This window comes from Amorphotheca resinae (genome assembly GCF_003019875.1).
Source record: "Amorphotheca resinae ATCC 22711 unplaced genomic scaffold M430scaffold_7, whole genome shotgun sequence".
Classification (NCBI taxonomy): domain Eukaryota; kingdom Fungi; phylum Ascomycota; class Leotiomycetes; order Helotiales; family Amorphothecaceae; genus Amorphotheca; species Amorphotheca resinae.
This window is the reverse complement of record NW_020194477.1, coordinates 320123-346661: the sequence shown is the minus strand read 5'-3', so window position 1 is coordinate 346661 and position 26539 is coordinate 320123. Positions and strand designations below refer to the sequence as shown.

Below are 26539 nucleotides of genomic sequence, written 5' to 3'. Positions count from 1 at the left end.
GAGTCACCAGCTATGGAATTTGATACCTTAAGAGCCTTCAACTCGCAACCCCCCCCCCCCCCGCCCGCGCCTTAATGCAACAAAAACTTGAGGCTGTTGCGAAGTGTAGAACATCTCTTCAGCGCCAGCAGACAAGCAGTACTGAAGACCGTTAGGTCCCACCGTAACTGCGGCATTGTCCTAGAACCATCACTCCATCCTATCGAGTAATCTGTACCCCCATGTGTGTAAAATAGATATTAGACTAGAACTCCCATAGTACCCGACCAAGATATTCAATAGAGTGTGGCCGCAGTTTTTTTTTCTTCGAGGGGTATATCTTATACTTGTCTATTACAATGTCCCCATCCCTCTGAGAAGTTTCTCGGCTCTAATATATTTATCTTGTATAGTCGATATGAGAGCATATTCAACAACTCGGAGTTCTTCTAGAGAACCTCTGATTAGATCGTTGGATATACTGTAAGCCCATCGGTTCTCTATTGTGTTGTTTAGTCCAGGTTGAAATGCTAGATATTTCTGTGCAAGAGTGGTGACTTTTGATCACAGCCTTATGCCGGCTGCTCAGAGCCCTGTCTGCTTTCCCTTCGGGATTCTCTTGCTATCGCGAAGCCCCGTGCTCTTCGGCGCTAGAGAGTCTAGGCATTAACCTCCCATCAAGTATGTCCTGGAATGGAGGATAAATCTTAGGAAAGGATGGCCTGTTGCTGGGACATGGAGAAGAAACTGGGATGATATGAAGAATTGACAAAGGAGATAGAAGTAATGGTTATTAAAACAGCGGCAAACAGGGAAGGTTAGAGTATTATATTCCAGAGCGTGGTACGTTAAGCCTTTGAACTTGGTAATTCAGTAAAGTAAGGTAAGGCAAGATGTAAGGAGGTTGTCGAAGTTCGAGGCTGAAGTGGGGCTTCTACGGAGGTTACCGACGATCACAGAGGGAAAATGCCCCTCCACTGGATACTTTCTTTGGTCCAACCTTTGCGAACATCGTTTCTATATCTTCACTATGGCCCACGAAAATTGGCCTCAGAAGGCTTTGTGGCCCGTAGAGATCACTGGTATGCCTACCTCTACCTACATCTTTGCGCTTGGAATCTTTTTTTTTAGCTATGCGCTCTTACTAACGCGCAGAAGATATTGTGGCCCTTTGGCACACATATCGGATCCCAATTATTCTCTCGACCTTCACGATCCTTATAGTTTTTCGAACCATTCTCCATATCCGAGCACCCCGGGAAAAGCTATCTGACTCGCCGCCTCCGTCCTCTCCAAACCTGCCTGCCGAGAAAGAGAAACTCTTGGTAGTAGACTCGAAGATACCCGTGGCGAAGGCCCCCCGAAGAATTGTGGGTGGTCTTAAAAAGCGGAGTTCGTCACAAGAAGATGCTAGACCCAGAGAGCAAAAGATTCAGGTGTTGATCTTCTTCTCGTCCTTGACTGGCACCACCGAGAAGACAGCCAAGGTATTCACGGAACAACTGGCCAAGAGCCAGGCAGATTCGGCCATCTTCCTCGAACCTCAATTACTTGATTTGTCATATATAGACTACGACGAATACTTCATTACCCCACCAAAAGGCGAACCTGGAATTAGCTACTTCTACCTTCTGCTCCTGCCAACGTATAACATTGACACGGTGCTGGACAATTTCCTCGAGCATCTGCAAGAGACGCACCATGATTTCAGGATAGATACTGCGCCTCTGTCCCCATTACTGGGGTACTCCGTGTTTGGATTTGGGGATCGAGAGGGCTGGCCGACGGAAGAAGAGGGGTTCTGCTCGCAGGCGAGAGAAGTGGACAAATGGATGGCCAAACTGACCGCAAGGAAGAGAGCATTCCCCTTGGGCCTGGGCGACCCCAAGAGAGATGCTACTGAGCGTCTAAAGGAGTGGAAAGAAGGGGTGGAGGACGTTTTAGCCCATATTGCCGAAACTGGAAGTCTAGGAGAGGGCGTCGTTGGGAGTGGAGATGCTGTTGAAAGTGACGTTGAAGACGTGGATGAGGATGATGGGGAGGTCTTGTTTGAAGAGCAAGAGGTCGCAAAACGAAAGTCAAGACTCCAGAAGAAGGATACATTAAATGACCTGGAAGACATTGGCGGTACTCTAAACAAGACTCCATCCGCGCAGAATGTCGAATCGTCTGCACCTCTCGAGGTAGACTTCACCACTTATAGCAAGGGAGGTCGACCTACAGCTCCACCTACAGCTCCCGCAGTAACCAAAGAGATGGTTCCTAAAAATTCCCCTACCTACACTGCTCTTACAAAACAAGGCTATTCAATAGTTGGATCCCACTCAGGGGTCAAGATCTGTCGCTGGACCAAGTCCGCCCTCCGCGGCAGAGGGTCCTGTTACAAATACTCCTTCTACGGCATCGCCTCCCACCAATGTATGGAAACGACACCCTCCCTCTCTTGCTCCAACAAGTGCGTCTTCTGCTGGCGTCATGGGACCAACCCTGTTGGCACTACCTGGCGCTGGGTCGTTGACCCTCCCGATCTGATCTTTAACGGAGTGAAGGCTGGCCACTACAAGAAAATCAAAATGATGCGTGGCGTGCCTGGTGTCCGCGCTGAGCGTTTCGCAGAGGCTATGCAGATTCGCCATTGCGCGCTGTCTCTCGTGGGCGAGCCCATCTTCTACCCCCATATCAATGAGTTCACAGCCATGCTGCATAAAGAGCACATCTCATCCTTCCTAGTCTGCAACGCTCAGCATCCAGACCAGCTCGCAGCCCTGAAGCCCGTCACTCAACTATATGTCAGCATCGACGCCTCGAACCGCGAATCGCTGCGCAAGATCGACCGGCCGCTGCACCGCGATTTCTGGGAGCGGTTCCAGCGCTGCCTCGACATTCTCCGCGAGAAGCGCTTCCAGCAGCGCACCGTCTTCCGCTTGACCCTCGTCAAAGGCTTCAATATCGAGGATGAGGCCGAGGGCTACGCGGACCTCGTCGAGAAAGGCCTCCCCTGCTTCGTCGAAGTCAAAGGCGTAACCTACTGCGGCACCTCCTCGTCCGCGGGCGCCGGGCTCACCATGCAAAACGTGCCCTTCTACGAAGAAGTGTGCGCCTTCGTCGAAGCCCTGAATGCGGCGCTCGCCCGCCGCGGCCTGGCCTACGGCATCGCGGCCGAGCACGCCCACAGCTGCTGCATCCTGATCGCGAGCGACCGGTTCAAGAAGAACGGCAAATGGCACACGCGCATCGATTACGAGAAGTTCTTTGAGTGTCTGGAGAGCGGCAAGAGCTTCACGCCTGAGGATTATATGGGCCCTGAGACGCCCGAGTGGGCCACGTGGGGCAAGGGCGGTTTTGATCCGAGGGATGAGAGGGTGTTCAGGAAGGGGAAGAATAAGGTTGCGTTGACGGGGAGTCAGGGGGAGGTTATGGGGGAGAAGGAGGTGGTTGAGATAGACTCATGAGGATACGATTAGTGTACATATAAGTAAGTAAGTAGTCTCTATCGAGGACCATGCGGAGATAAAAGTCATGAAAGATTATCTCGTTAGGATTACAAGCTCATGTTTCTATTATGCCTACCTCGAGGTACGCTAGAGCAATATCGGACGTAAGAGGAGAAGAAGAAAGCGAAAAAAAAAAGAGGAAAAACCTGTCCTGTTGCAAATTCCCTTGTTACAGTCCCCAGCCCCTGAATCCAATACACCTCGTTCTCCTTTCCATGGGGACGCCGCCCCTGATAGCAAAGAGCAAACGATTCCAGTCCCATACAGCCACATGGCCCATTCATGTCTTAACCACTTGCATTTGCACTGCTCTCTCCCTCCGCCAATCTTTCTCTCTGCACCATAACCCTCTCATTGCAAATGTCGATAAACATCTCGAACTTCTGGATCATCTTGTCTTTATTCCTCAATTGCTCCTTTAGTTCCTCGACTTCCTTTTTCCACTCCGCCCTGATCCTCTCGTTCTCCGCTTGGGCGTTGGCTACTTCTGTCCTCAGCTCGGCTCGAAGCTTCTCCTCGAAGGTCATAGGGGGCTTCTTGTAGAATGTGGGCAGGGAGTCCATGGCAGTCGCCTCGACCCGCGAGGGGTCACGCTTGATGGCCGCACGAGCATTGTAAATGTCTCGGGGGAGATAGCGGACGTTGGGGTTTTCACGATGGAGGATTTCAAGGGTTTCTTTTACGGAGACACCTGTTTTCTGTTAATCAATAGTCTTTTGAAGGTAAATGGAAAAAGGGTACTGACCATTTTCCTCTAAAGCTTTCACAGCAGCAATAGCCTTAGGATCCAGCTTTCTCGCTCCTGGATGCTCGGTAGGACTCTCACTTGGCGGATGATTATGTGTCAGATGCTCGCCGTCAATACGGCCTCTGAGAAGCCACGAGGTCTTGTTCTCCAGGCCAAAGACACCAAACTCGCAGCCACACTTGCGTGACTTGGTCTTACGCTGACGTTGCTCTCCAACGACCTTCTCCTTATTGCTCCCTCCTCTATCACATATCAAAAACACCTTTTTGAGACCCCTATTGTCACGCTTCGATCTTCCGATAACGAATGCATAGCCGTGGGCCAGTGCATGAGCTTGTGCTGCAGCAAAGAGGGCTTCGAAGGTAGGGTAGCTGCCTCCCGGTGGCGGGGACAGCATCTCCCCTTGAGTGACTTGGGGTGGTGCAGGGCTGGGTTGGCTGATCAAAGAATTATTGGAGCTGCTGATGAGCTGTTGATCGATAGCGAGCTGTGGGTCGATCATAGACATATCCTGTGTGGTATCCATTGACTCTCCTGGAGACGATTCTTCAGGTCTTGGTATGAGACTTCCATTGACAGGAGAAGTAGCGTTCATCGATGGTCTCTGTGAACCAAGGGTTTGATGGGCTGGAGACGCATTCTGTGACTGTCTCTGGGTGGCAAAGTCGCGGTTTTGATTCGCAGAAACAGTTGCGTTAATAGTATTATTCATAGTCATCGACTGCGGTTGAGGAGTGCCATGAGGAGGTATATGGATTGTTGCTCCCAGTGGTGGAGGTCGGCGTTGAGGGGTGTTGGAGCTGGAGCCAACAGGCGCATTGCTCAGGACACCTTGGGCAATCTGCTGTTCCGCAGATACACTTGGAGTTCCATTCTGTCTAGGAGGCCCTGGTTGAGGATTGTTCGGGGTATATGGGGTAGAGTAAGGTGACTGATGCTGTCCTGGAGGACGGATTCCGCCTTGGGTTGGTCGAGGAAAGCTTGCACGCTGCTGCTGTTGCTGTTGCTGCTGTTGTTGCTGCTGCTGCTGCTGCTGTTGCTGCTGCACGGGTGATGGGGTCGACACGTTTGGCTGGCTTTGAAAAACGTGTCGTGACGGGTTTGTCTGCGGATAGGCGGACCTCGCGCTGTCTTGTGGAGTCAAAGACATCTTGTCGACTCGATCTGCGAAATGCTTCAAATAATGGCTGGGTAAACCTATCACTTGCGCAATGAATTGGTGATCGAGGAGGAGTGCGGATTGATCAATTTCGACGCCGGTGTGTATGCCGTAAGCGAAAGTTGGGCAAGCGGGTTGGTCACGTGATATATCAACAGGCTATGTTAATTTCAATACCTGGGCAGGCAAACCGTAAATTACAGAGAAAGTGAGCTTTTTACTACTACTACTACTATTATTTGTGGTTTATGAGACCAGAAATCTCAGTTTCGAACCAGCGAATTTTTCTTGGGTATAAGACCTAGACGCCATGCCATGCTAGGCTATGCTATGCTACCTTATACCAAGCTATGTCATGCGAACATGAGGCACTTCATAACTTTTATAACCATTTGGACACACCTAACCGCATGCCTTAACGCTTCAAATAACCGAGGTAGAGCTTGAGAAGGATCAGGATATTCTTTGATAACTCCACTCTCGGTAGCTCCTGGTGCGATCTGATCAACTGGCTTATCCCATTTTGGCACCCTCCGCGATAAAAGCTGGAGTTTCGTCTTCGGTGGGAGGAGATTTCACTCTCAACAGGCGCTGGTGGGCTCTGACCAAACGGCCTATCTGTCATACATAGCCTCCTCAGCGATGGAGATTCGAGTTTCGTTTTCTGCGGGAGGATACTCGATCTCGGGAGTTGGAGCAAGACCAGAAGGATGAGCTGGGGCTGGGGATCGGGATGGAGCTGGAGTATCAACAGAATTATCTAGCGGAAGGACAGTCTCCAAATCATCCTTTGTCCTCCTTAGTCCAGACTGAGCCGTTGCCGCAACCTTTGATGCTAGGGCTGAGACAACCATCCTTATTCAACACATTGGATTTTTTTCTCCTCTGTGGTGCCATCAGTTTCTCCACGCGAGTAATGCCCAGGACCATGAGTTTTGTTCGGAAGAATGAATTTCTTGTTGACTGTGACCACAGCATATGGAGCAACGACAGTCCGTTCAATAGTGAAACCGGACAGGTAAAAGCATTCCTTCGAATGGTACCACGCAGGTTTAGTGACAGGCTGCGTAACGTATCCTATTCCGTCCAGAAAACTAGCCTCAAGGGTCGCAGGGAGAGGACGAGGAAAACGCAGCTGATGGGTCTTCTAGAATCCTCGTAGGCTCTCCTCCTAAACCAGGTCGATTGGGTTTGTGTGGTGGCAGCACCTGAATCAAGAGATCAGTGTTTGATTATCATGATGGAGACACTAATAACACACTGCCATTGGCGAAGGCATTGTAGATACAATGCGGCTCTTCTGATGCGTAACTGACTTATGTATCCTTGATTTTCAACACTCTCAATAGACCAAGGACGTTCTTTGTTTGCAGCTGGGACGTTGAGAAATTTGGTGGGAGATGGAAAGATGGAGGAAAGAAATACTCTTTACTCCGTAGAGATGACTCTGCCTACCTAAGCCACAATATAAGTATGTTCATGTCCCATCGTCGATAGAGAGGTACAGAAGCACAGGATTCTACTGTAGATCGGGAGGCCCCGACGATCGTCTCTACTTGGGGAAAGCGCTGGCGCATAAAACCCCGTCTGTCAACTAGCAGCACGGGGTACCGGCCAAGGGTGGCCATCTCCACTTCTAGGGATGTACTAGACAAGGGATATTCTACTATTCTCACCCGCCTGCTGTACAACTCAATCCCCAACGAACAAATAGATCTGGCGCAGAATTACACGAGAAGAGACCACAGCCAGGTAGGGGGCATTGCACCTGTAGACGCTGTCATGACCCATGTCAAACCGTTTTTGCATTCGTATAAGAGTCTAATGCAATTCTACAGAAAGCGCGCCGAGCTGCCCATTGCTGGCTCCCAGGCAACCTCCAGCTCAGACCCAAGGTATGCCGCAAGGCTACTCGTACATAAACAGGATTTTCACTCCTGCAGCGCTTCATTACCCGGCGCAGGTAGAGTATAGGACATCCATCTCGGCATGGCACGCCTAGAGGAAGTAATCGGGAGTGCCTAAATATGTGAGCCGGGAGTTTTGTCTGACGGGGTCTTGCTAACTTACGGCGTGATACCATCGGCTCACCCGCTCTCGGGCATGGGTCAAATTGGAGGCTATAAATCGTCAGCGAGTACCATAGACGCGGATCAGTGTCGTAACATACAATGTATATTTCAGATGCTCATCAATCTCCATGATAGCTGCTTGATTGCCACATCTGTAGCAATAGTTGGGAGCTGCGACTGTTAGCTTGATCGGCGTGGATAGCTAATCAACACGAACCTGAGAAAATGGTCACAACGTTCCTATCTTGAGACCAATTATACCCCTCCATGACTAACTGATGGGCTCTTGCAACAAGAGTCAAGCCATTATTGTGATTAAACGCCTCCGAGATATCTTGCCCAAAGGTGTACCCCGCTCCTCTTGGTGATATCCCCCACCCGCATCTATCATCAGGATCGGACCAGAGAAGATCGCACATCGGACCCTCGTGTGGGACTTCTTGTATGCGGTCAAGCGCTCTGATGTTATCAAGAGTATCGATACTTGGGGAAAGACCTCCGTGGAGGCAGAAGATTTGGTTGTCGATGAGTGCAGTGAGAGGAAGATAATCGAAGAGATCTGTGAAGTATTTCCATACGTTGGCATTGCCGTATTTTCGGAGGCATTCATCGTAGAAGCCATAAACTTGGGTGATTTGGCGGGACTCATGGTTACCGCGGAGGATTGTGATGCGTTGGGGATATCGTATTTTGAGAGCAACGAGGAGGGTGACCGTCTCTACAGAGTAGTATCCTCGATCAACGTAGTCGCCTGGAAACTATGTTTAGCCATGTCTTCTGCTCGCGCGTCGTCCCAAGGAATTACATACCCATGAACAGGTAGTTTGTATCTGGGTTTGGACCACCAATTCTAAAGAGCTCCATCAAGTCATGGAATTGACCATGAATATCCCCGCAGACTGTTACAGGGCATTTCTTAATACCATCTTAGCACATGAACCAAGGATCAGTGGTCGAGAACATCTTACCACCGGTTGCACATTCGACTCGTCTTGCAAGACCTCTCGCGCCTGGGGAATGAACCGTCAGAAATCGATCAAAAGTACACCTAATGCTTTCCATTGTCCCAATGTTATTGAGACCTGCGAAGGGCACATACCTTCTCGCAGAGCCTTTGCACGTCGACCTCGGCCAATTGTTTGCACGTCATCAAGCTCTCAATCCATCCATCGAGGGTCGGAATCGTGGCTGGCTCTGATGTTGGAGATAACCTCGACGGCTCAGGTGTCCTGCTAACATCCTCCATATTGGTATCCATATTGTTCCTGCTCTGCTGTGGCGATCAGGATGTCTCGTTGTTGGTGGGGAGCTTTGGCTCAATGACGACCAGGGGCGCGCGCTGAGGTTCCGGCAAGGCTGTTGGGGAGACTCTGGAGGGAGTCGAATATCGCCGAGCGTGATTCGATGACACGTGAGACCGCAAAGATATGGTCGTTAGTTATTGCGCCTATGGGTATCACAAGAAGTTGTTTGGATGTCTAAACAAGACGTGTTCAACGGCGGCTTTCGATAGCGGTGGGCAGAACCGCCATCTCGCTTAAATTTGGAGGATGGACTGGGCAAGAAGGCGTGTGTGAGGGCACAGAAGTTGAAATTCGATCTCATCAAAGGTTTCTGTTGACTTGATTACGGACGATTATGTTATAATTAATATGATTTTCATATTTGTCTCATTAAGCCAATCCCAACCCTACTGGTCCATCTTGACCTTGACCCGGGACGGGATCACGACCTATCAAACTCTCAAAATCCAATCCGACCTCAGATAACATCTTAGCATGCTCTTTTGCTTGATTCATACATTCAGTCCAAACTGGTCCACCTCGATCAGTGCTGCTAAGTTGTCGAACTAGAATGACATTGAATGCATCCACCTGCTCTTTAGCCCATTTGACACAGGCGCTCATGAGCAAGGGTGGAAAGCAAGTCTGGAACGTCGAGACAGTATTTCGTATAATGGTGAAGTACACAAAGGACACTGCCCAAATATATTGGTGGAGGTCACCCTCAAAAATACATTGTCTGGGACTATTAGTAGAGCTCATCTCTAGACGTTAGTTGTATTACGTACCTTGATCTCTTATGTATGACATTGCCTCGTGCTTCTAGGTAAGCTTCTCTCGCACGATCCTCGAAACCAAGGCGCGCCAGCCAGTTAACATTGCGCTTCGTTTTCTTAAGTTCGTTATGTGTCTCAACAAGTTCGCGGGTGATGAGACTGGCAAGCTTCGTTGCTCTCTCATCAGCCTTGAAGCTGATGAAATCCTGTGCTACCACATTGCTTTTGAGACCTTTGGCCAACGCGTTGAGCTTTTCAACGCGTGACACAGCCACATCAAAACGTTGAAGAGCGATATCAATATCCAGCTCGTCGACCTGGCCCTCTACCCAACGCAAATTTTGCTGCTTTCCGTCAACCTCAATCAGCATGTCCTTGATATCTGACAGGGTTTCAAGTAACTCGGTCTTCTTGAGAAGACCTGGATCGCGTGATGCAAAGTAGTTGATCGTCTCTTTTGCTTTGTTGCTATTCTCCATCTCAGACCTAAGCCCTTTCCGAAGTTGTTCGACAGCCTTCCTGAAATTGATCAACAAGGTTGACTTTTCACTGTCGTCTGGCTTTTCAGTACGATAAGTAAAAGACTCCTGGCCAACACCTCTAATCATAATAGCATCCGCAACCTTGTTTCGCCCACTACTGGCCTCGCCAGTCCTTGCCAAATCGACCATTTCGATATCTAGCAAGGGCCAACAGCGATCAGCCACAAGCTTGACGGGAGCTTGCCTTTGGTCTGCTCCATTTCCATCGACCTTCTTCTTCTTTCTTGATGCGACAAGAAGATGGTCATTGAGTAAAATGATCTGCATAGCTCTTCTTGATTTCCAGGTTGCATTGTCCAACTCAATCCATAGTCCGGCATTCTGTACCACGTGGCGGCCTGAAAGGGCAGGTAAGAACTTCTGAGAGCCTTCAACAGTCTTCCATAACGCCTATTTTCTCTTAGCGGAATGGCATACAAAAGAAACGTTGTTCGAGCTGCCTACCTGAAGCTGTGCATTCCACATCACAGTTCGGTCCGCTACCGAACTTCTTCTATCTCTCTTGCTCAAAGTTGTTGGAAAACCTGAGTCGAAATCATTCACACCTTCAGAACCCCGTGAAGATGCAGCCCTGAGTGCTGTCGTATTAGTCTTGAGCTCTGACATTAGATTTCTTAGGGCCCTCATTTCCGCTTTGAGCTTCTCGGCTTCCTTGCTTATTTTAATAAACTGAGTTCGGTTTTGGTAGATGCTTTGCTGGAGGTCAGTTGACGCTCGATTGCGCAGCTTCTGTAATGCTTGTTGGTAGTCATCGAGATCCTGCTCCGAGGCACCACTCAAAAGGCCAGCAAGATACTGTTCGGGACGTAGATTCGGATCTCTCAATGCTTTAATATCGACGGATAAGCCAGGACCTTTCGCAGGTAAAGTGCCGCGTCCTTGATCTCCGGGCGAAGCATATTGGCTCGGGATAGTGGGTAGAGATGGGATAGGAGGCACGGTCGGGTCGAAATCAGACGGTAGATTGTTGAATCGAGTAGAATATCGTCGTTTGACAAGATCAGACGTCTATCATGCCTGTTAGTCACAAAATTATAGAACATAGAATCAAAGCTTACCTTTCCTCCACCCTGTGGTCGTTGTGATGAGCCAAACGGGGCCTTTCCACCCGCGCTCCGTAGTCCATCACCTGCCCTCAGAAATGGGCCAGAGATCTGTTTTGCAATTGTCGGGGCTCGAGCTTTTCTGTTAGTCCGCAGGGACAGCCCCTTATCGCCCTTCCCTTCAGACATATCGAGGAATAATTGCGGAAATGTTGGCTCTCCTTCAGTGCCGGTAGGTAGGACTGGATGAGGTGGGTAGAGCTCAGGCCCGACTGACGTTCCACGCTAAAATGCCTCAGGGATCAACATCTTCAAATACAAAAAAATAATCGAAGATAGCTACCTACCTATCTCCAGCTGCTCCTTCAGACGCCATCGCCTCCTCATCGGCCTCTTGCACCGCGCAGCCCAGAAGATACAAATCACACTCCATAATGGTTTCAACATCGACAATTGTTGCCGCTACGGTGGGCACTGTCGCGACGGGCTTCATTGGTAAGTACTTGAGCTGGTGGTCAAATTTACAACTGTATGAACGCGTGCTAACCGCATTCTTCGCAGCATACGCATTCTACTTTGACCACAAAAGTGCGCACCAGTCTCTTCCTTTCTAGGCAGTATCGTAAGCTGTTGGACAATATTCGGCTCCAAATGATGCCTTGGCGTTGCATGATACAAGCCATACTGATTTTGAGATGTTGTTGTAGGGAGAACGGATCCAGCATTCAGGAAACAGATCAGGAAGGAAAGTAAGAGGCAAGCGCGCTTGGCACGAGAAGAGGCCGAGCAAGAGAGGCTGCACACGAGGGCGGCTATAAAGAGCGCAGTCAAAGATGCACAGGCTGAAGGGTTCCCTACGGACGTGGAAGAGAAGGAGGCATTCTTCATGCAAGAGGTGTCGAGAGGCGAAGCCTTAAGTGGAGAAGGTGAAATTTCTTGAAGTTTTATCTGGAAAACAACATCGATCTGACCAGTTGATTATAGGTGTCGACAATATTGAAGCGGCCCTTTGCTTTTACAAGGCACTCAAAGTCTACCCTCAACCATCAGATCTGATTACAATTTACGGTCAGTCCTTCCGCCTATTAAACTGATTACTGCTGACTTGGAGAACAGATAAAACCGTTCCGAAGCCTGTACTCGATATTCTTGCTGAGATGATTGCAGCTGATGCCGGACTGAACGTCGGGCCATTTGCAAGCTCTGACAGCGGAATACCAGGTGTTGGACTTGATTAGACGTCCGCCCGCTAGACACTTACACTCCTCTCCCCTCTCCTGGACTCGACACCCATACTCTACCCGCAAAGGTTCTGTCGACCGACCTGAAAGTTCTCCACGGGTTCTCCGCAGCCCACTGTACATCACTGCCGCAACCATCGATTCTCGTTCTAAATGTACATTGTATTATGGAGGTCTAGCAATACCTACGACAGTATGAATATGTAATTTACATGACCCCATTAGAATGTTCTCATCAACAGACCTGTGCTCCGTTTGATTCTTCTACTTGAGCTTGGCTACATACTTCTCGGCTCGAAGAGGCTGTGTTGTAAGTCGAAGTAGACTTTACGACACCATAATCAGTGGAGCCGATGTTGATGATCGCGATCAATATGTTATTTTGCGTACCGTCTTTAACTGATGTTAAATAATAAACCCGGTGAATTCTATGTCTACCATCATTATAATAATATATCAGCGTACGTACTACCGAAGTCCCGGCGCCGCCTCCTGCACTTCGGGTGCAGCCTGCATACAGGGGTACGAAATAACCTCCCTAAAACTAAATAACTTCCCGTGGATTCAGACGCGAGGTCGCGACGTGGACAGGACAAAATCAACAACCTCCACAACTAAACCAATAACCCAGCTGAGCTCACTTGGCCATCAGTGACTGTCAGCCTGACGACTCTCGACCTCCTAAGCAAGCATTTCAACGATGAAATCGCACTCATAAATCAACAACTATGGAGGTCACTTCTCCTGCAAGCCCCTCTGCAAATGGGCTTGCTACTACCGCTTTCCCCACGATAGACCCAAACCTCGTTGTCGAGTACCTTGCATCGGTCATCGAGAGTACTTTGGGCGCCTCGCGGAGAGAACTTGAAAATGTTGGCAGCCTCCTCTCAAAATCCCGGTACTCTGAGACCGTGCAACGATGCTCCCGGTTCGCAACTGAATCCCAAGCTGCTCTCTATGTCCAGAAAGATATCGCAGCGGGGGATGGGATGGATGGGGTTATTGACACATCAAGTATACACTGGTCTTTCATCATTTTGACCTTGGCTAACATCTGGACACAGATTCGATAACTTATACTTACAGCTTGGCTACCGATATTTCCTTCTCCCCGTCGACGACTGCCTCCGTCGCCTTCTTGAAACGGCCGCATCCTATGGACCCTTCGATACCCATTTCCGCTCAAATCCAAATAATTAATTTGCCCGGCACGGCCTCGTTAAACAATACTGGCAATGGCCAAGCTGGAACGTCAGTTTCTCCTTTCGAAATATTACACTCTGTTGTGCACTTAGCGCTGGCGCCATACTTCGATGCGTATACTCGGACACAACAGACCACGAATGGTACTCGAGGTAGATCAGAGGTGGAGGCAAAGACGGGGATCCCTGTGACCAAGAAAAGGATAACTGAGCTGGAGTTGAGCTTGTTGCACCTTCAACAGAATATTGAAATTCCAGACTTGATCCTGCCCTTTCACCCCATGGTCCAGAATGCATTGGACGAAGCTGCTGCTCGAAACATCAAGCCTACAGTGGAGCTTATACCTGCAGAACTTCTGCAAGATAGCGCATTCCTGAACAATTTACAGTCAAACGTGAATGGGTGGATCAAATCTATACAGGCAGTCACGAAGATGTCAAGAGATCCTGAGAGTGGTACGGCAACACAGGAAATTAACTTTTGGCTTTCAATGGAGTCGACACTCGAAAAGATTGAACTTCAACTGCGGAGCGAAGGTGTGACTCTTACTCTGGATATTCTCCGAACCGCAAAGCGATTCCAAGCAACTGTTAGTTTTGCTGCGGATACTGGTCTGAAAGAGGCCATGGAAAAGGTGCAAAAATACAACCAGTTGATGCGGGATTTCCCGCTGGATGAATTACTGTCTGCTACCTCCCTACCAAAGATCCAGGATGCCATCGGTATGATTTTTGGGCACCTCAACAAGAAGCTTAGAATATGCCCATATCCCATTCGAAGAGCATTGCCTCTGGTTGAAGCGATTTCAGCGGACTTAGATACTCAGTTGCACTCTTTGCTACATGGCCGATCGCTGATGCACCTGGACTACCGGGACTTCAAGGACCTGCTAGCAACAGCGGACGGAATCTGGAGAGCTTGGGACGAGAATGTCAAGGAATTCACAAATGTTGCTCGAGAAGTTACCCGTCGTAGGAATGAGAAGTTCATCCCAATCAAGATTAATCCGAAGCATGCGGATCTGCAAGCCCGATTGAAGTATGTGGGTACATTTCGCGATAACCACGAGCAGTTGCAAAGGACCATGGTCAATGTTTTAGGACCAAAGGCTGGGGAGGGTCACGCAGATGGTTCCAACGGAGTCATCTTGGTCGAAGAGATGGGCGACGTCGATGCCGTTGAGGAAGTTCAGCAAGCATGGGCTGCTTTGAATAACGTGGACCTGCTCGATGTAACTCCTGAAGGGACCCAAATCTGGATCCTTGCAGAGAATACTTATAATGAAAGAACATCGCGTGTGGAGAATTCTATCATCGCACGATTACGAGATCGATTAGCTACGGCTAAGAACGCCAACGAGATGTTCCGAGTCTTTTCGAAGTTCAATGCCCTCCTTGTTCGACCAAAGATACGGGGTGCGATCACTGAATATCAAACTCAATTGATAGATAACGTGAAGCGCGACATATCCTCTTTGCACGAACGATTTAAGCAGCAATATGGCCACTCCGAAGCACATGCGATGGCCCAGCTTCGAGATCTGCCCCCAGTTTCAGGAGCCATTATCTGGGCTCGTCAGATTGAGCGGCAGCTCGATGGATATATGAAGAGGGTTGAGGATGTGCTCGGAAATGACTGGGCTCTTCATTCTGAGGGTCAAAAGCTCCAAAGCGAGAGTAATCTCTTCCGTAAGAAGCTAGATACGCGCCCTATATTCGAGGCCTGGCTTCATGATGTGCAAAGGAAACAAGTCTCTATTTCCGGACGCCTATTCAATATCAACAAGGTCCGAGCTGCAAATTATGCATTGGAATTAGCTGTCAATTTCGACCCTCAAGTTATTGCCCTCTTCAAGGAAACCCGCAATCTTTTATGGCTTAATTACGCTGTTCCCCACCAGATCAACAACGTCTCGAAGGAAGCCAAGCGAGTCTATCCTTATGCCGTCAGCCTCATGGAGAGCGTGCGGACGCTGGCGCAAACTACTCGCCAAATTTCACAAATGTCCGATGTTTCAATACTTTTGAGCGGATACCAAAATGATGTCCAGGCTTTAATTTCGAAAGGTATTCCGTTGAAATGGGAGTCCTTCCTACATTCATTTGATCTTCATATCAAACCAACTTCGTTCCTGTCCAATGGATCTGTCGGCCATATCCCTGGTGGCGGTAATGAGAGCAAACATGTCCAATTCATCCGGGAATTTGCTTTATCTGTCTCTTTGTTACAGAGCAAGACCTCGGCATTAGCTTCCATCAATGCCACGGTCCAGAAGGCATTAGTGGAGCTGGAGTCCTGTCCATACGATGCAAACTCTTTCCAAGCACGACTTGAAACCATACAGATGGCGGTTGATAAACTGAACCTCGAGAACTACGTAAATTTGGCCTATTGGGTTAGAGAGATGAACGGACGAATCAAGACGACTCTCCTTGCGCGATTACAAAAAGCTATTGAGTCTTGGATTGAGACCTTTGAAAATGCTCGTTCGGAAGGTGTCGATGACGATAGTCGCAGAAAGCATCTCAGCGGTACCACTACCGAAGAGAATGAGCAGGTTCCTTCCCTGAAACTTCTGGTGCACGAGATTACGATGCGTAATCAGGTCATATACCTGGAGCCCCCGTTGGAATATGCCAGAGCCAGTTGGTTCTCACAGCTGCATGATTGGCTTGGGGTGGTTTGCAACCTTCGGAAAGTGAAGGCTTCAAGATACGAGATGAGTTTAGCTACAGGAAATGATGCCGAAGCTCGATTTACAGATCTTCCAGCTTCATGTGCCGAGAGCCTGTCTCGTGTTTACACATCAATCGAGAAAAAACTGCACGATATTAGCATTTACGTCGATAAATGGTTGCAGTTCCAGTCTCTTTGGGACCTCCAATCCAACCAAGTGTACGAAATACTTGGGGAGCAGCTTTCGAAATGGTTGCAATTACTTCAAGAGATCAGAAAGACAAGATCTACTTTCGACACGACCGAGGTCAGTCGATCTTTTGGCCACCTCACGATCGATTATGATCAGGTGCAGACCAAAGTCAACGCCAAGTACGACCAGTGGCAGCACGAGATTCTGATAAAGTTTGCGACGCGTCTTGGCAGCCGTGCACGTGAAGTTTGCGCCGAAATTCAGAAGTCACGGAGAGATCTAGAAGTACAATCCTTAGAAGCAACATCTACCGCCCAAGCTGTTCAATTCATCACTATTGTCCAGGTGTGCAAACGCAAGGTCAAGGCATGGGGCCCGGAAGTGGAAATCTTTAAGCAGGGGCAGACAACGCTGGTGAGACAAAGATACCAGTTTCCTACGGACTGGCTTGGCGTTGAACAAATCGATATGGAATGGACCGCTCTCAATGAGATCTTGAATCGGAAAGCCAAGATTGTACAGGACCAAACCGACGCTCTTCGCGCAAAGATAACCGCTGAAGACAAGGTAGTAGGAGACAAGATCGCAGAAATCATCAACCAGTGGAACGAGGAGAAGCCTGTGTCTGGAACCATTGCTCCTGATGTCGCATCTGCAACACTGACGTCTTTTGAGACCCGCATCACGAAACTCCACGAGGAGTCTGAGATGGTCTCCAAAGCCAAGGAAGCACTGGACCTTCCTGCAAGTCCGGATACAGCTCTTACAGCTATACTCGAGGAGGTACAAGACTTCAAATCCGTCTGGGCCGCGCTGTCTACTATCTGGAAGAGCTTGAACGAGCTTCGAGATACCCTCTGGAATAGCGTACAGCCACGCAAGCTCAGGTCAGCAATAGATGGGCTCATCAAAATGACGAAAGAGATGCCCAGCCGTATGAGGCAGTATGCTGCTTTCGAGCATATTCAAAATGTTCTTCGGCAGTTCCTCAAAGTTAACCCGGTTCTCGCGGACTTGAAATCCGAAGCTGTCAGAGACCGGCACTGGAACAAGATCTTCAAAGCCCTAAAGCCAGGAAAGCGCTACTCCCCTATCGCCATGACACTTGGAGAAGTTTGGGATCTCAATCTTGCAGCCAGCGAAGTTGTTATACGAGATATCATTACTCAAGCCCAAGGTGAGATGGCGCTGGAAGAATTCTTGAAGCAAGTTCGCGAAATCTGGTCAAACTACTCCCTTGAGCTCGTCAACTACCAAAACAAATGCCGACTAATAAGAGGCTGGGATGATTTGTTTGCAAAATGCAGCGAAAACCTTAATTCCTTGCAAGCAATGAGACACTCCCCGTACTACAAAGAATTCGAGGAAGAAGCTTCGTCCTGGGAAGATAAACTGAATCGTGTCCACGTTCTGTTTGATGTTTGGATTGATGTCCAGCGTCAATGGGTCTACCTCGAAGGAGTCTTCACTGGCAATGCAGACATCAAACATCTGCTGCCAATCGAGTCGTCGAGGTTTCAGAACATCAACTCAGAGTTCTTTGCAGTGATGAAGAAGGTGTACAAACAGCCATTTGTGTTAGACGTCCTCAACATCTCCGGCGTGCAGAAGTCACTCGAGCGACTGGCAGAGTTGCTGAACAAGATTCAAAAAGCACTTGGTGAATACCTTGAGAGAGAACGTGTGTCTTTTCCTCGGTTCTACTTTGTCGGTGATGAGGACCTTCTTGAAATCATTGGCAACAGCAACGACACATTACGAATTGCTAAACACTTCAAGAAGATGTTTGCTGGTCTATCAGGGCTTATCATGGACGAAGACCACATCATATCTGGGTTCACATCTAAAGAAGGCGAAGAGGTCAGGCTGAAAAAAGAGATATCACTGATCAAAACCCCAAAGATCAATGATTGGCTGGCTTTGCTGGAAACCAGCATGAAGGCAACTCTTGCCGAGCTACTTGCCGAGGCTGTTGAGCAATATGACCCATTATTCGCAGCTGATGAGATCGACCAAGCCGCTTTGAACCAATACATTTCTTCATTTCCCACCCAGATAGTTGTTTTGGCTACGCAGGTTGTATGGACTTCGTCAGTTGAGAAGGCTCTTGAAGCTGGCGGGGCTACATTGCAGAATCTCTATGATCAAGAGGTCAAGGTACTCCGTCTCCTCGCAGCAACAGTACTTGGAGACCTTGATCCTATCCAAAGAAAGAGATGCGAGCACCTTATTACGGAATGTGTTCACCAGAGGGATGTTATCGAGAAGCTCATCAACCTGAATGCGAACACGCCCAACCACTACATGTGGCTCTTGCAAATGAGATATGTATACAAGGCAGAAAGTGATTTCCTTCAGCGTCTCCACATCAGGATGGCGAATGCCAAGCTCAATTATGGCTTTGAATACCTTGGGGTTGCAGAACGTCTTGTTCGAACACCGTTGACAGATCGCTGCTTTTTGACTCTGACACAAGCACTTTGTCAACGACTTGGTGGATCTCCCTACGGGCCTGCTGGAACAGGTAAGACGGAGTCTGTTAAGGCCTTGGGTGTTCAGCTTGGGAGATTTACACTTGTATTCTGTTGCGACGATACATTTGATTTCCAAGCTATGGGACGCATTTTCTTAGGTATCTGTCAAGTTGGAGCATGGGGCTGTTTTGATGAGTTTAATCGTCTAGAGGAGCGTATTCTATCAGCGGTATCGCAGCAAGTTCAGAACATTCAGCTTGGCCTGAAGCAGGGTATGGAGGATGAGAAGTCCCAGATCGAACTTGTCGGCCGTCAACTGCGTGTAAATGCCAACACTGGGATATTTATTACTATGAACCCTGGATACGCCGGCCGCTCCAATCTTCCCGATAATCTTAAGAAACTTTTCCGAAGTGTTGCGATGTCGAAACCTGACAAAGAACTCATTGCGGAGGTCATGCTCTACTCGCAAGGTTTCAATCAGGCAAAGCAATTATCGAAGCAGACTGTCCCCTTCTTTGATCGATGTGCAGCAAGGCTGTCAAAGCAGGCCCATTATGACTTTGGGCTTCGTGCACTGAAAAGTGTGCTAGTCAGCTCTGGTGGTTTGAAACGCGCTCGACTTACCAACGCTGGCGGCCATCTTGGTCCAGAGGAAGAAGTGGAACCCCAAATCATTGTTCAGAGTATTCGGGAAACCATTGCACCGAAGTTGATCAAGAGCGATGTGGAAATTATGAGGTCCATTGAGGCTGAGTCTTTCCCTGGAGTTGAATATGTGCCCGCTAGCTTAGAAAAGTTGCAAGAGGCCATTTGCAGCATCGCGAAGGAAAGAAACCTCGTTATCAATGACATGTGGATGACGAAGATCCTTCAACTTTTCCAAATACAGACTATCCATCATGGTGTGATGATGGTGGGAGACTCTGGGTCTGGAAAATCTGTGGCTTGGAAACTTCTGCTGCAAGCTCTACAACAAGTAGAAGGCGTTGAAGGGGTATGCCATATTATCGACTCTAAAGTAATGTCGAAAGAGGCCCTGTACGGAAACCTGGATTCTACTACCCGGGAGTGGACGGATGGTCTTTTCACAAGCATTCTACGGAAGATTGTCGATAACTTGCGTGGCGAGGAGACCAAGCGACACTGGATTGTCTTTGATGGTGATGTGGATCCAGAATGGGTCGAGAATTTGAACAGTGTGCTTGATGACAACAAACTCTTGACTCTGCCAAACGGCGAGCGACTCAATCTACCCTCCAATGTTCGGATCATGTTCGAAGTTGAGACCTTGAAGTATGCCACTCTTGCAACCGTTAGTCGTTGTGGAATGGTGTGGTTCAGTGAGGATACAGTGACATCCAACATGATGGTCACCAACTACTTGGATACATTGAGAACAGTGGCATTCGAAGATCTTGATGAAGATGCCGTTGCAACAGGGCAGAGCGCTGCCAAGGCCCTTGCTATCCAAAGCCAAGTAGCAGACCTACTGCAAGAATTCCTCACCACGGACGACTTCATTTCAAATGCTCTGGAACGTGCACAAGGTTTCAACCATATCATGGAGTTCACCATTGCTCGAGTCTTGAATACTCTATTCTCTCTGCTCAACAAGTCTGTTCGGGATATCATCGAATACAATGCGCAGCATGTGGACTTTCCCCTTGACCCGGAACAAGTCGAATCTTATGTAGCAAAGAAACTTCTTCTAGCCTTGGTTTGGTCATTGACAGGAGACTGCCCTCTCGGAGACCGCAAACGCTTCGGAGATGCTCTTGCCGGACTTGCTACTTTCGGATCGCCGATATTAGCGGACAACTCTTCTCTCATCGATTTCGATGTTACTTTACCAAAAGCCGAGTGGTCATCGTGGCAGAACCAAGTCCCAACGATTGAGGTCAATACACACTCCATTACTCAGACGGATGTTGTTATCCCGACACTTGATACAGTTCGTCACGAAGATGTTCTGTATTCTTGGCTAGCTGAGCACAAGCCTTTAGTTCTATGCGGACCTCCGGGATCTGGAAAGACCATGACATTGTTCAGTGCTCTTCGAAAGTTACCCAACATGGAAGTAGTCGGACTCAATTTTTCCAGCGCCACTACTCCAGACTTGCTTATCAAGACCTTCGAGCAGTACTGTGAATACAAGAAGACCTTGAACGGAGTCATTCTTTCTCCCACCCAAATTGGTCGATGGCTTGTGCTATTCTGCGATGAGATAAATTTGCCAGCACCAGACAGGTACGGCACGCAGAGAGCAATCTCCTTTTTGCGACAGCTCGTAGAGCAAAATGGTTTCTGGCGAACCTCGGATAAAACTTGGGTCACCCTCGACCGCATTCAGTTTGTGGGTGCATGCAATCCTCCTACAGATGCTGGCCGAACTCCAATGGGAGCGCGGTTCTTACGACACGCACCACTTATCATGGTTGACTACCCTGGAGAGCTCTCGCTCCAACAGATTTATGGAACTTTCAACAGCGCCGTTCTCAAGATTGTTCCATCGCTGAGAGGCTATTCTGAGGCACTCACCAAAGCAATGGTCCAATTCTATCTGGAATCGCAGCAGCGCTTCACTCCAAAAATCCAACCTCACTATGTTTACAGTCCTCGTGAACTCACTAGGTGGGTGCGAGGTATCTACGAGGCCATTCGACCGCTTGAAACGCTTTCTATCGAGGGACTTGTTCGTATATGGGCCCATGAGGCTCTGCGACTATTCCAGGACCGACTGGTTGCAGAGGAAGAAAGAAATTGGACTAACGATGCCGTTCGTCGTATTGCCCTCGATTTCTTCCCTACAATCGATGAAGAGAAAGCTCTGGGTGGCCCGATTCTCTTTTCCAATTGGCTTTCCAAGAACTATGTTCCTGTTGATCGAGAACAACTGCGTGAGTTCGTCAAAGCGAGACTTAAGACTTTCTGCGAAGAAGAAGTTGATGTCCCGTTGATCCTTTTCAATGATGTCTTGGAACACGTACTTCGTATCGATCGTGTGTTTAGACAGCCTCAAGGTCATTTGATTTTGATTGGAGTCAGTGGCAGTGGCAAGACTACGTTGTCTCGATTTGTCGCTTGGATGAACGGTCTCAAAGTCTTCCAGATCAAAGTGCACGGGAAATACTCTGCCGAGGATTTCGATGATGATCTTCGTGACGTACTTCGACGCTGTGGTTGCAAGGGGGAGAAGATCTGTTTCATCATGGACGAGTCGAATGTTCTCGATTCTGGCTTCCTCGAGAGAATGAACACATTGTTAGCGAATGCTGAGGTGCCTGGCCTTTTTGAGGGCGACGAGCTAGCGTCGTTGATGACAGCTTGCAAAGAAGGCGCTCAACGTCAAGGCCTTCTTCTGGACTCTCAAGAAGAACTTTATAAATGGTTTACACAACAGATCGTCAAGAATCTCCATGTAGTGTTTACCATGAACCCTCCCGAGGATGGACTGTCTTCCAAGGCTGCAACTAGTCCAGCTCTTTTCAACCGGTGCGTGCTCAACTGGTTTGGGGACTGGTCCGATCAAGCCCTCTTCCAAGTCGGTACGGAGCTCACACAATCGGTTGATCTTGATCGGCCCAACTTCACCGCTCCTGATAGCATCCCTGTTGCGTATCGGGATCTCAGTCTGCCAGCATCGCATCGTGCTGCTGTCGTCAATTCCATGGTCTACATTCATTATTCGCTTCAGCGCTTCAATGTGAAGCTCCTCAAGCAGCAGGGGAGAGTAACGTTCCTCACGCCAAGACATTTTCTGGACTTCGTTGCCCAATACGTAAAACTGTACAACGAGAAGCGTGAAGACCTCGAAGAGCAACAGCGGCATCTCAATGTTGGACTGGAGAAGCTGAGAGACACCGTCGACAAGGTTCGTGATCTGCGAGCTAGTCTGGCCGAGAAGAAAGGACAGCTAGAGCGTAAAGATGCAGAAGCCAATGAGAAACTCCAGCGTATGGTTGCAGATCAACGAGAGGCTGAACAGCGCAAGACGACATCGTTGGAGATTCAGGCGGCCCTAGAGAAGCAAGAAGCTGAAGTTGCGCAGCGTAGAGAATTGGTGTTGAATGATCTAGCCAATGCGGAGCCGGCAGTCATTGAAGCACAGAAGAGTGTCAGCAACATCAAAAGGCAGCATCTCACCGAAGTCCGATCCATGGGCAATCCACCTCAAGGTGTCAAGCTTGCACTTGATTCTGTTTGCACTTTACTTGGTCACAGAGTCGATAGCTGGAAGACTGTACAGGCGATCGTTCGTAGAGATGATTTCATCGCAAGCATTGTCAACTACGACAACGAGAAGCAGATGACCAAAAGCTTGCGAATCAAGATGCGCAACGAGTACCTATCGAATGAAGATTTTACATATGAGAAGGTCAACCGAGCAAGTAAGGCTTGTGGTCCTCTCGTTCAGTGGGTCCAGGCTCAAGTCAACTACTCTGAGATCCTTGACCGCGTCGGACCCCTCAGGGAAGAAGTCACCATGCTCGAGGAGCAGGCTCTTCAAACCAAAGCCGAAGCACAAGCCGTTGAGAATACTATCAATACCCTTGAACAAAGTATCGCCACATATAAGACGGAGTATGCTGCTTTGATCAGCGAAACACAGGCGATTAAGACAGAGATGTCGCGCGTACAATTCAAGGTCGATCGAAGTGTTCGCCTGCTCGACAGTCTTTCTTCTGAACGGGTACGCTGGGAGGCCGGTAGCAAATCATTCGAGACTCAAATAAGCACCCTAGTTGGCGATGTCCTTGTTGCAGCTGCCTTTTTAGCATACAGCGGACTCTATGATCAACAATTCCGTAAGAACATGATGGATGATTGGCTGCATCAACTGGAACTTTCAGGCATCAATTACAAACAGCACAACCCTGTTACAGAGTATCTCTCTACAGCAGACGAACGACTCGGATGGCAACAGAACTCCCTTCCTGTCGATGATCTTTGCACAGAAAACGCAATTATCTTGAAGCGTTTCAATCGGTACCCGTTGATCATAGATCCTTCCGGCCGTGTGACCGAATTCCTTCAGAAGGAATGCAAAGATAGACGTCTTACTGTTACCAGCTTTCTGGATGACTCGTTCACAAAACAACTGGAGAGTTCCCTTCGTTTCGGAAACCCGATCTTGATTCAAGATGCCGAGTACCTGGATCCGGTCCTCAACCACGTGCTAAACAAAGAATACCAGAAGACTGGTGGGCGTGTTCTCATTCAGCTCGGAAAACAGGAAATCGATTTCTCACCGGCTTTCAAGATCTACCTATCTACCAGAGATCCGTCTGCTACCTTTGCACCTGATATTTGCAGTCGTACAACCTTTGTCAATTTCACCGTCACACAAAGCAGTCTCCAGACGCAATCCCTAAACGACGTTTTGAAATCCGAACGTCCAGATGTGGATGAGCGAAGATCAAACCTCATCAAACTTCAGGGCGAGTTCAAGATTCATCTGAGACAATTGGAAAAGCGACTGCTTCAAGCGCTGAACGAATCACGTGGCAACATCCTCGATGACGATAATGTCATCGAAACGCTGGAAACATTGAAGAAGGAAGCCGCAGAAATCTCGACAAAAATGAGCAATACAGAAGGTGTGATGGCAGAAGTCGATGAAATCACCCTCCAGTACAATGTCATCGCTCGATCATGTAGTGCAGTATTTGCTGTTCTGGAGCAGCTGCATTATCTCAATCACTTCTACCAGTTCTCACTGCAGTACTTCCTCGACATCTTTCACTTTGTCTTGCATAACAACAAGCGTCTAGCAAATGAAACCAATCACAATGTCCGTCGCGATATTATCATCGAGGACCTTTTTGTGACCACTTATCAGCGTACGTCACTCAGTCTACTTCAGAAGGATCGTATCACTTTGGCCATGCTTCTCGCCCAAGCTGCGCCATACAAGATGGATAAGAGCCTCATTGATATTATTCTGGATGAGAGCGTTGAAGGCACCGATGTCTCTACAGAGGCCAACAAGAAAGATGAGGTTTTGGCAAGAGCATCGAGGGTTTCCGCTCTCAAAGGTAAACTAGAAGGGATCTCCCAAGCTGCGTGGGACCGATTCTTGTTTGAAGAGATAGGAGAGAATCACGTGCCCCAGATTTGGGATGCGAATACCGAGAAGCGCGACCAAGAGCTTATTTCTCTGCTCTTGGTCAAGCTCTTCCGTCTCGATCGGTTTGTTCCAGCGGCCGAGCGGTTTGTCACTGCCGTGTTTGGTCCCGGTCTTCTCGATACGACAGAGGACCTCAAGCAAACTGTTGATCAAGTCTCTGCAAGCAGCCCAATTGCTCTTTGCTCAAGTCCAGGATTTGATGCAAGCTACAAGGTTGAGAATTTGGTTGAAAGATCTCGCACGACCTGCACTAATATTGCCATGGGATCAAACGAGGGTCTTGCGAGCGCAGACAAAGCCATCAGCAATGCTGCGGCCAACGGGTCATGGGTTCTAGTCAAGAACGTCCACCTAGCTCCAACTTGGTTGCAGAGTCTCGAAAAAAGGATGGACTCGCTCAAGCCACACGAGAATTTCAGATTGTTCTTATCCATGGAGTCGAGCCCGAAGATTCCTGTCAACCTACTGAGAGCTTCCCGCGTGTTGATGTATGAGCAGCCTGCAGGCGTGCGGGCCAACATGAAAGACTCGATGACATCCCTTTCAACAAGAGCAGTCAAGAACCCAGTTGAAAGGACCAGGCTTTACCTTCTCCTGTGTTTCTTGCATGCCGTAGTCCAGGAGAGATTGCGGTACGCTCCAAATCTAGGATGGAAGGGTTTCTGGGAGTTTAACGATAGCGACGTAAGTGCAAAAATGTACTGAATGCGAGGATAATTACTGACATTGTATAGTATGAATGCTCTGCGTTTATTATCGACACCTGGGTCGAGACGGTCGCCATGGGACGAACAAACGTTGCTCCGCAGAACTTACCTTGGGATATGATCCGTACCCTAGTCGTTGAAACTTACGGTGGCAAGATTGACGACGAGGGCGACTTCGCGCGTCTCACGCAGCTAGTCCACTCCTTCCTCACCCCAGCCGCATACGACATCGGGCACAAGCTCGTCGAAGGAGCAGCAGCTGCGGGCAATCAAGACCCCAGCGACGAAAACGCCGGCTCGCTAGTCGTCCCCAGCGGCACGTCCCTCAAGGAGTTCATGGACTGGATCCAGAAGCTGCCGGAGCGCGAACCGCCCACGTATCTCGGCCTGCCAGCCAACGCGGAGAAGCTCCTGCTCGTCGGCCAAGGCCGCAGCATGATCCAGAACCTCGGCAAGATCACCGAGCTGCTGGACGAGGGCGAGCAGATCATGGCAGAAGCTGCTTGATCTAATTTTTTTCCCCTCTTACTTTCCTTTGTTTCAATTTTTCTAAAGCGTGTGTGTATGTATGAGAGAGAAATGCAGATGCAAGATCCCAACCATGGATGGGATGAGACAGACTTCTTTATTAGCGGTTAGATAGATGAAATTAGCTCCTTATGAACTATTGGCTTGTATGATGTATGTATGTATGTATCTTATGTATTGTATGATCAAGGCGTCGTCACTCCTCTCTTACTTAGCTTACATTCATGTACCTAATTTAATCAATCAAATTGGTGAAAACAAGTTACTACCACCTTTTAATAGTACTACTAC

General features: G+C 48.7%; 4 protein-coding genes across 4 annotated transcripts; 3 read left to right on the top strand and 1 right to left on the bottom strand.

The window, feature by feature from the left end:
- Positions 1–1009: 1009 nt before the first annotated feature.
- On the top strand, positions 1010–3431 carry M430DRAFT_50955 (hypothetical protein; the record flags this gene model as incomplete). Its single annotated transcript, XM_024868178.1, has 2 exons — positions 1010–1061; positions 1138–3431. 2 exons carry the CDS (start codon positions 1010–1012, stop codon positions 3429–3431), a joined length of 2346 nt encoding a protein of 781 aa, XP_024720101.1.
- Positions 3432–7378: 3947 nt separating this feature from the next.
- On the bottom strand, positions 7379–11285 carry M430DRAFT_50951 (hypothetical protein; the record flags this gene model as incomplete). Its single annotated transcript, XM_024868177.1, has 11 exons — positions 7379–7401; positions 7451–7500; positions 7551–7623; positions 7670–8203; positions 8262–8367; positions 8421–8462; positions 8552–8722; positions 9174–9474; positions 9524–10443; positions 10498–11061; positions 11112–11285. The coding sequence occupies 11 exons, from the start codon at positions 11283–11285 to the stop codon at positions 7379–7381; spliced, it is 2958 nt and encodes a 985-aa protein (XP_024720100.1).
- A 228-nt stretch (positions 11286–11513) lies between these two features.
- M430DRAFT_140760 (hypothetical protein) lies at positions 11514–12510 on the top strand. Its single transcript, XM_024862680.1, has 5 exons — positions 11514–11591; positions 11658–11684; positions 11804–12022; positions 12081–12164; positions 12213–12510. The coding sequence occupies exons 1-5, from the start codon at positions 11531–11533 to the stop codon at positions 12332–12334; spliced, it is 513 nt and encodes a 170-aa protein (XP_024720099.1). The 5' UTR covers positions 11514–11530; the 3' UTR covers positions 12335–12510.
- Positions 12511–13065: 555 nt separating this feature from the next.
- Positions 13066–26227, top strand: M430DRAFT_102879 (hypothetical protein; the record flags this gene model as incomplete). The annotated part of the gene is made up of 3 exons (XM_024860826.1): positions 13066–13351; positions 13402–25697; positions 25748–26227. 3 exons carry the CDS (start codon positions 13066–13068, stop codon positions 26225–26227), a joined length of 13062 nt encoding a protein of 4353 aa, XP_024720098.1.
- Positions 26228–26539: the final 312 nt, after the last annotated feature.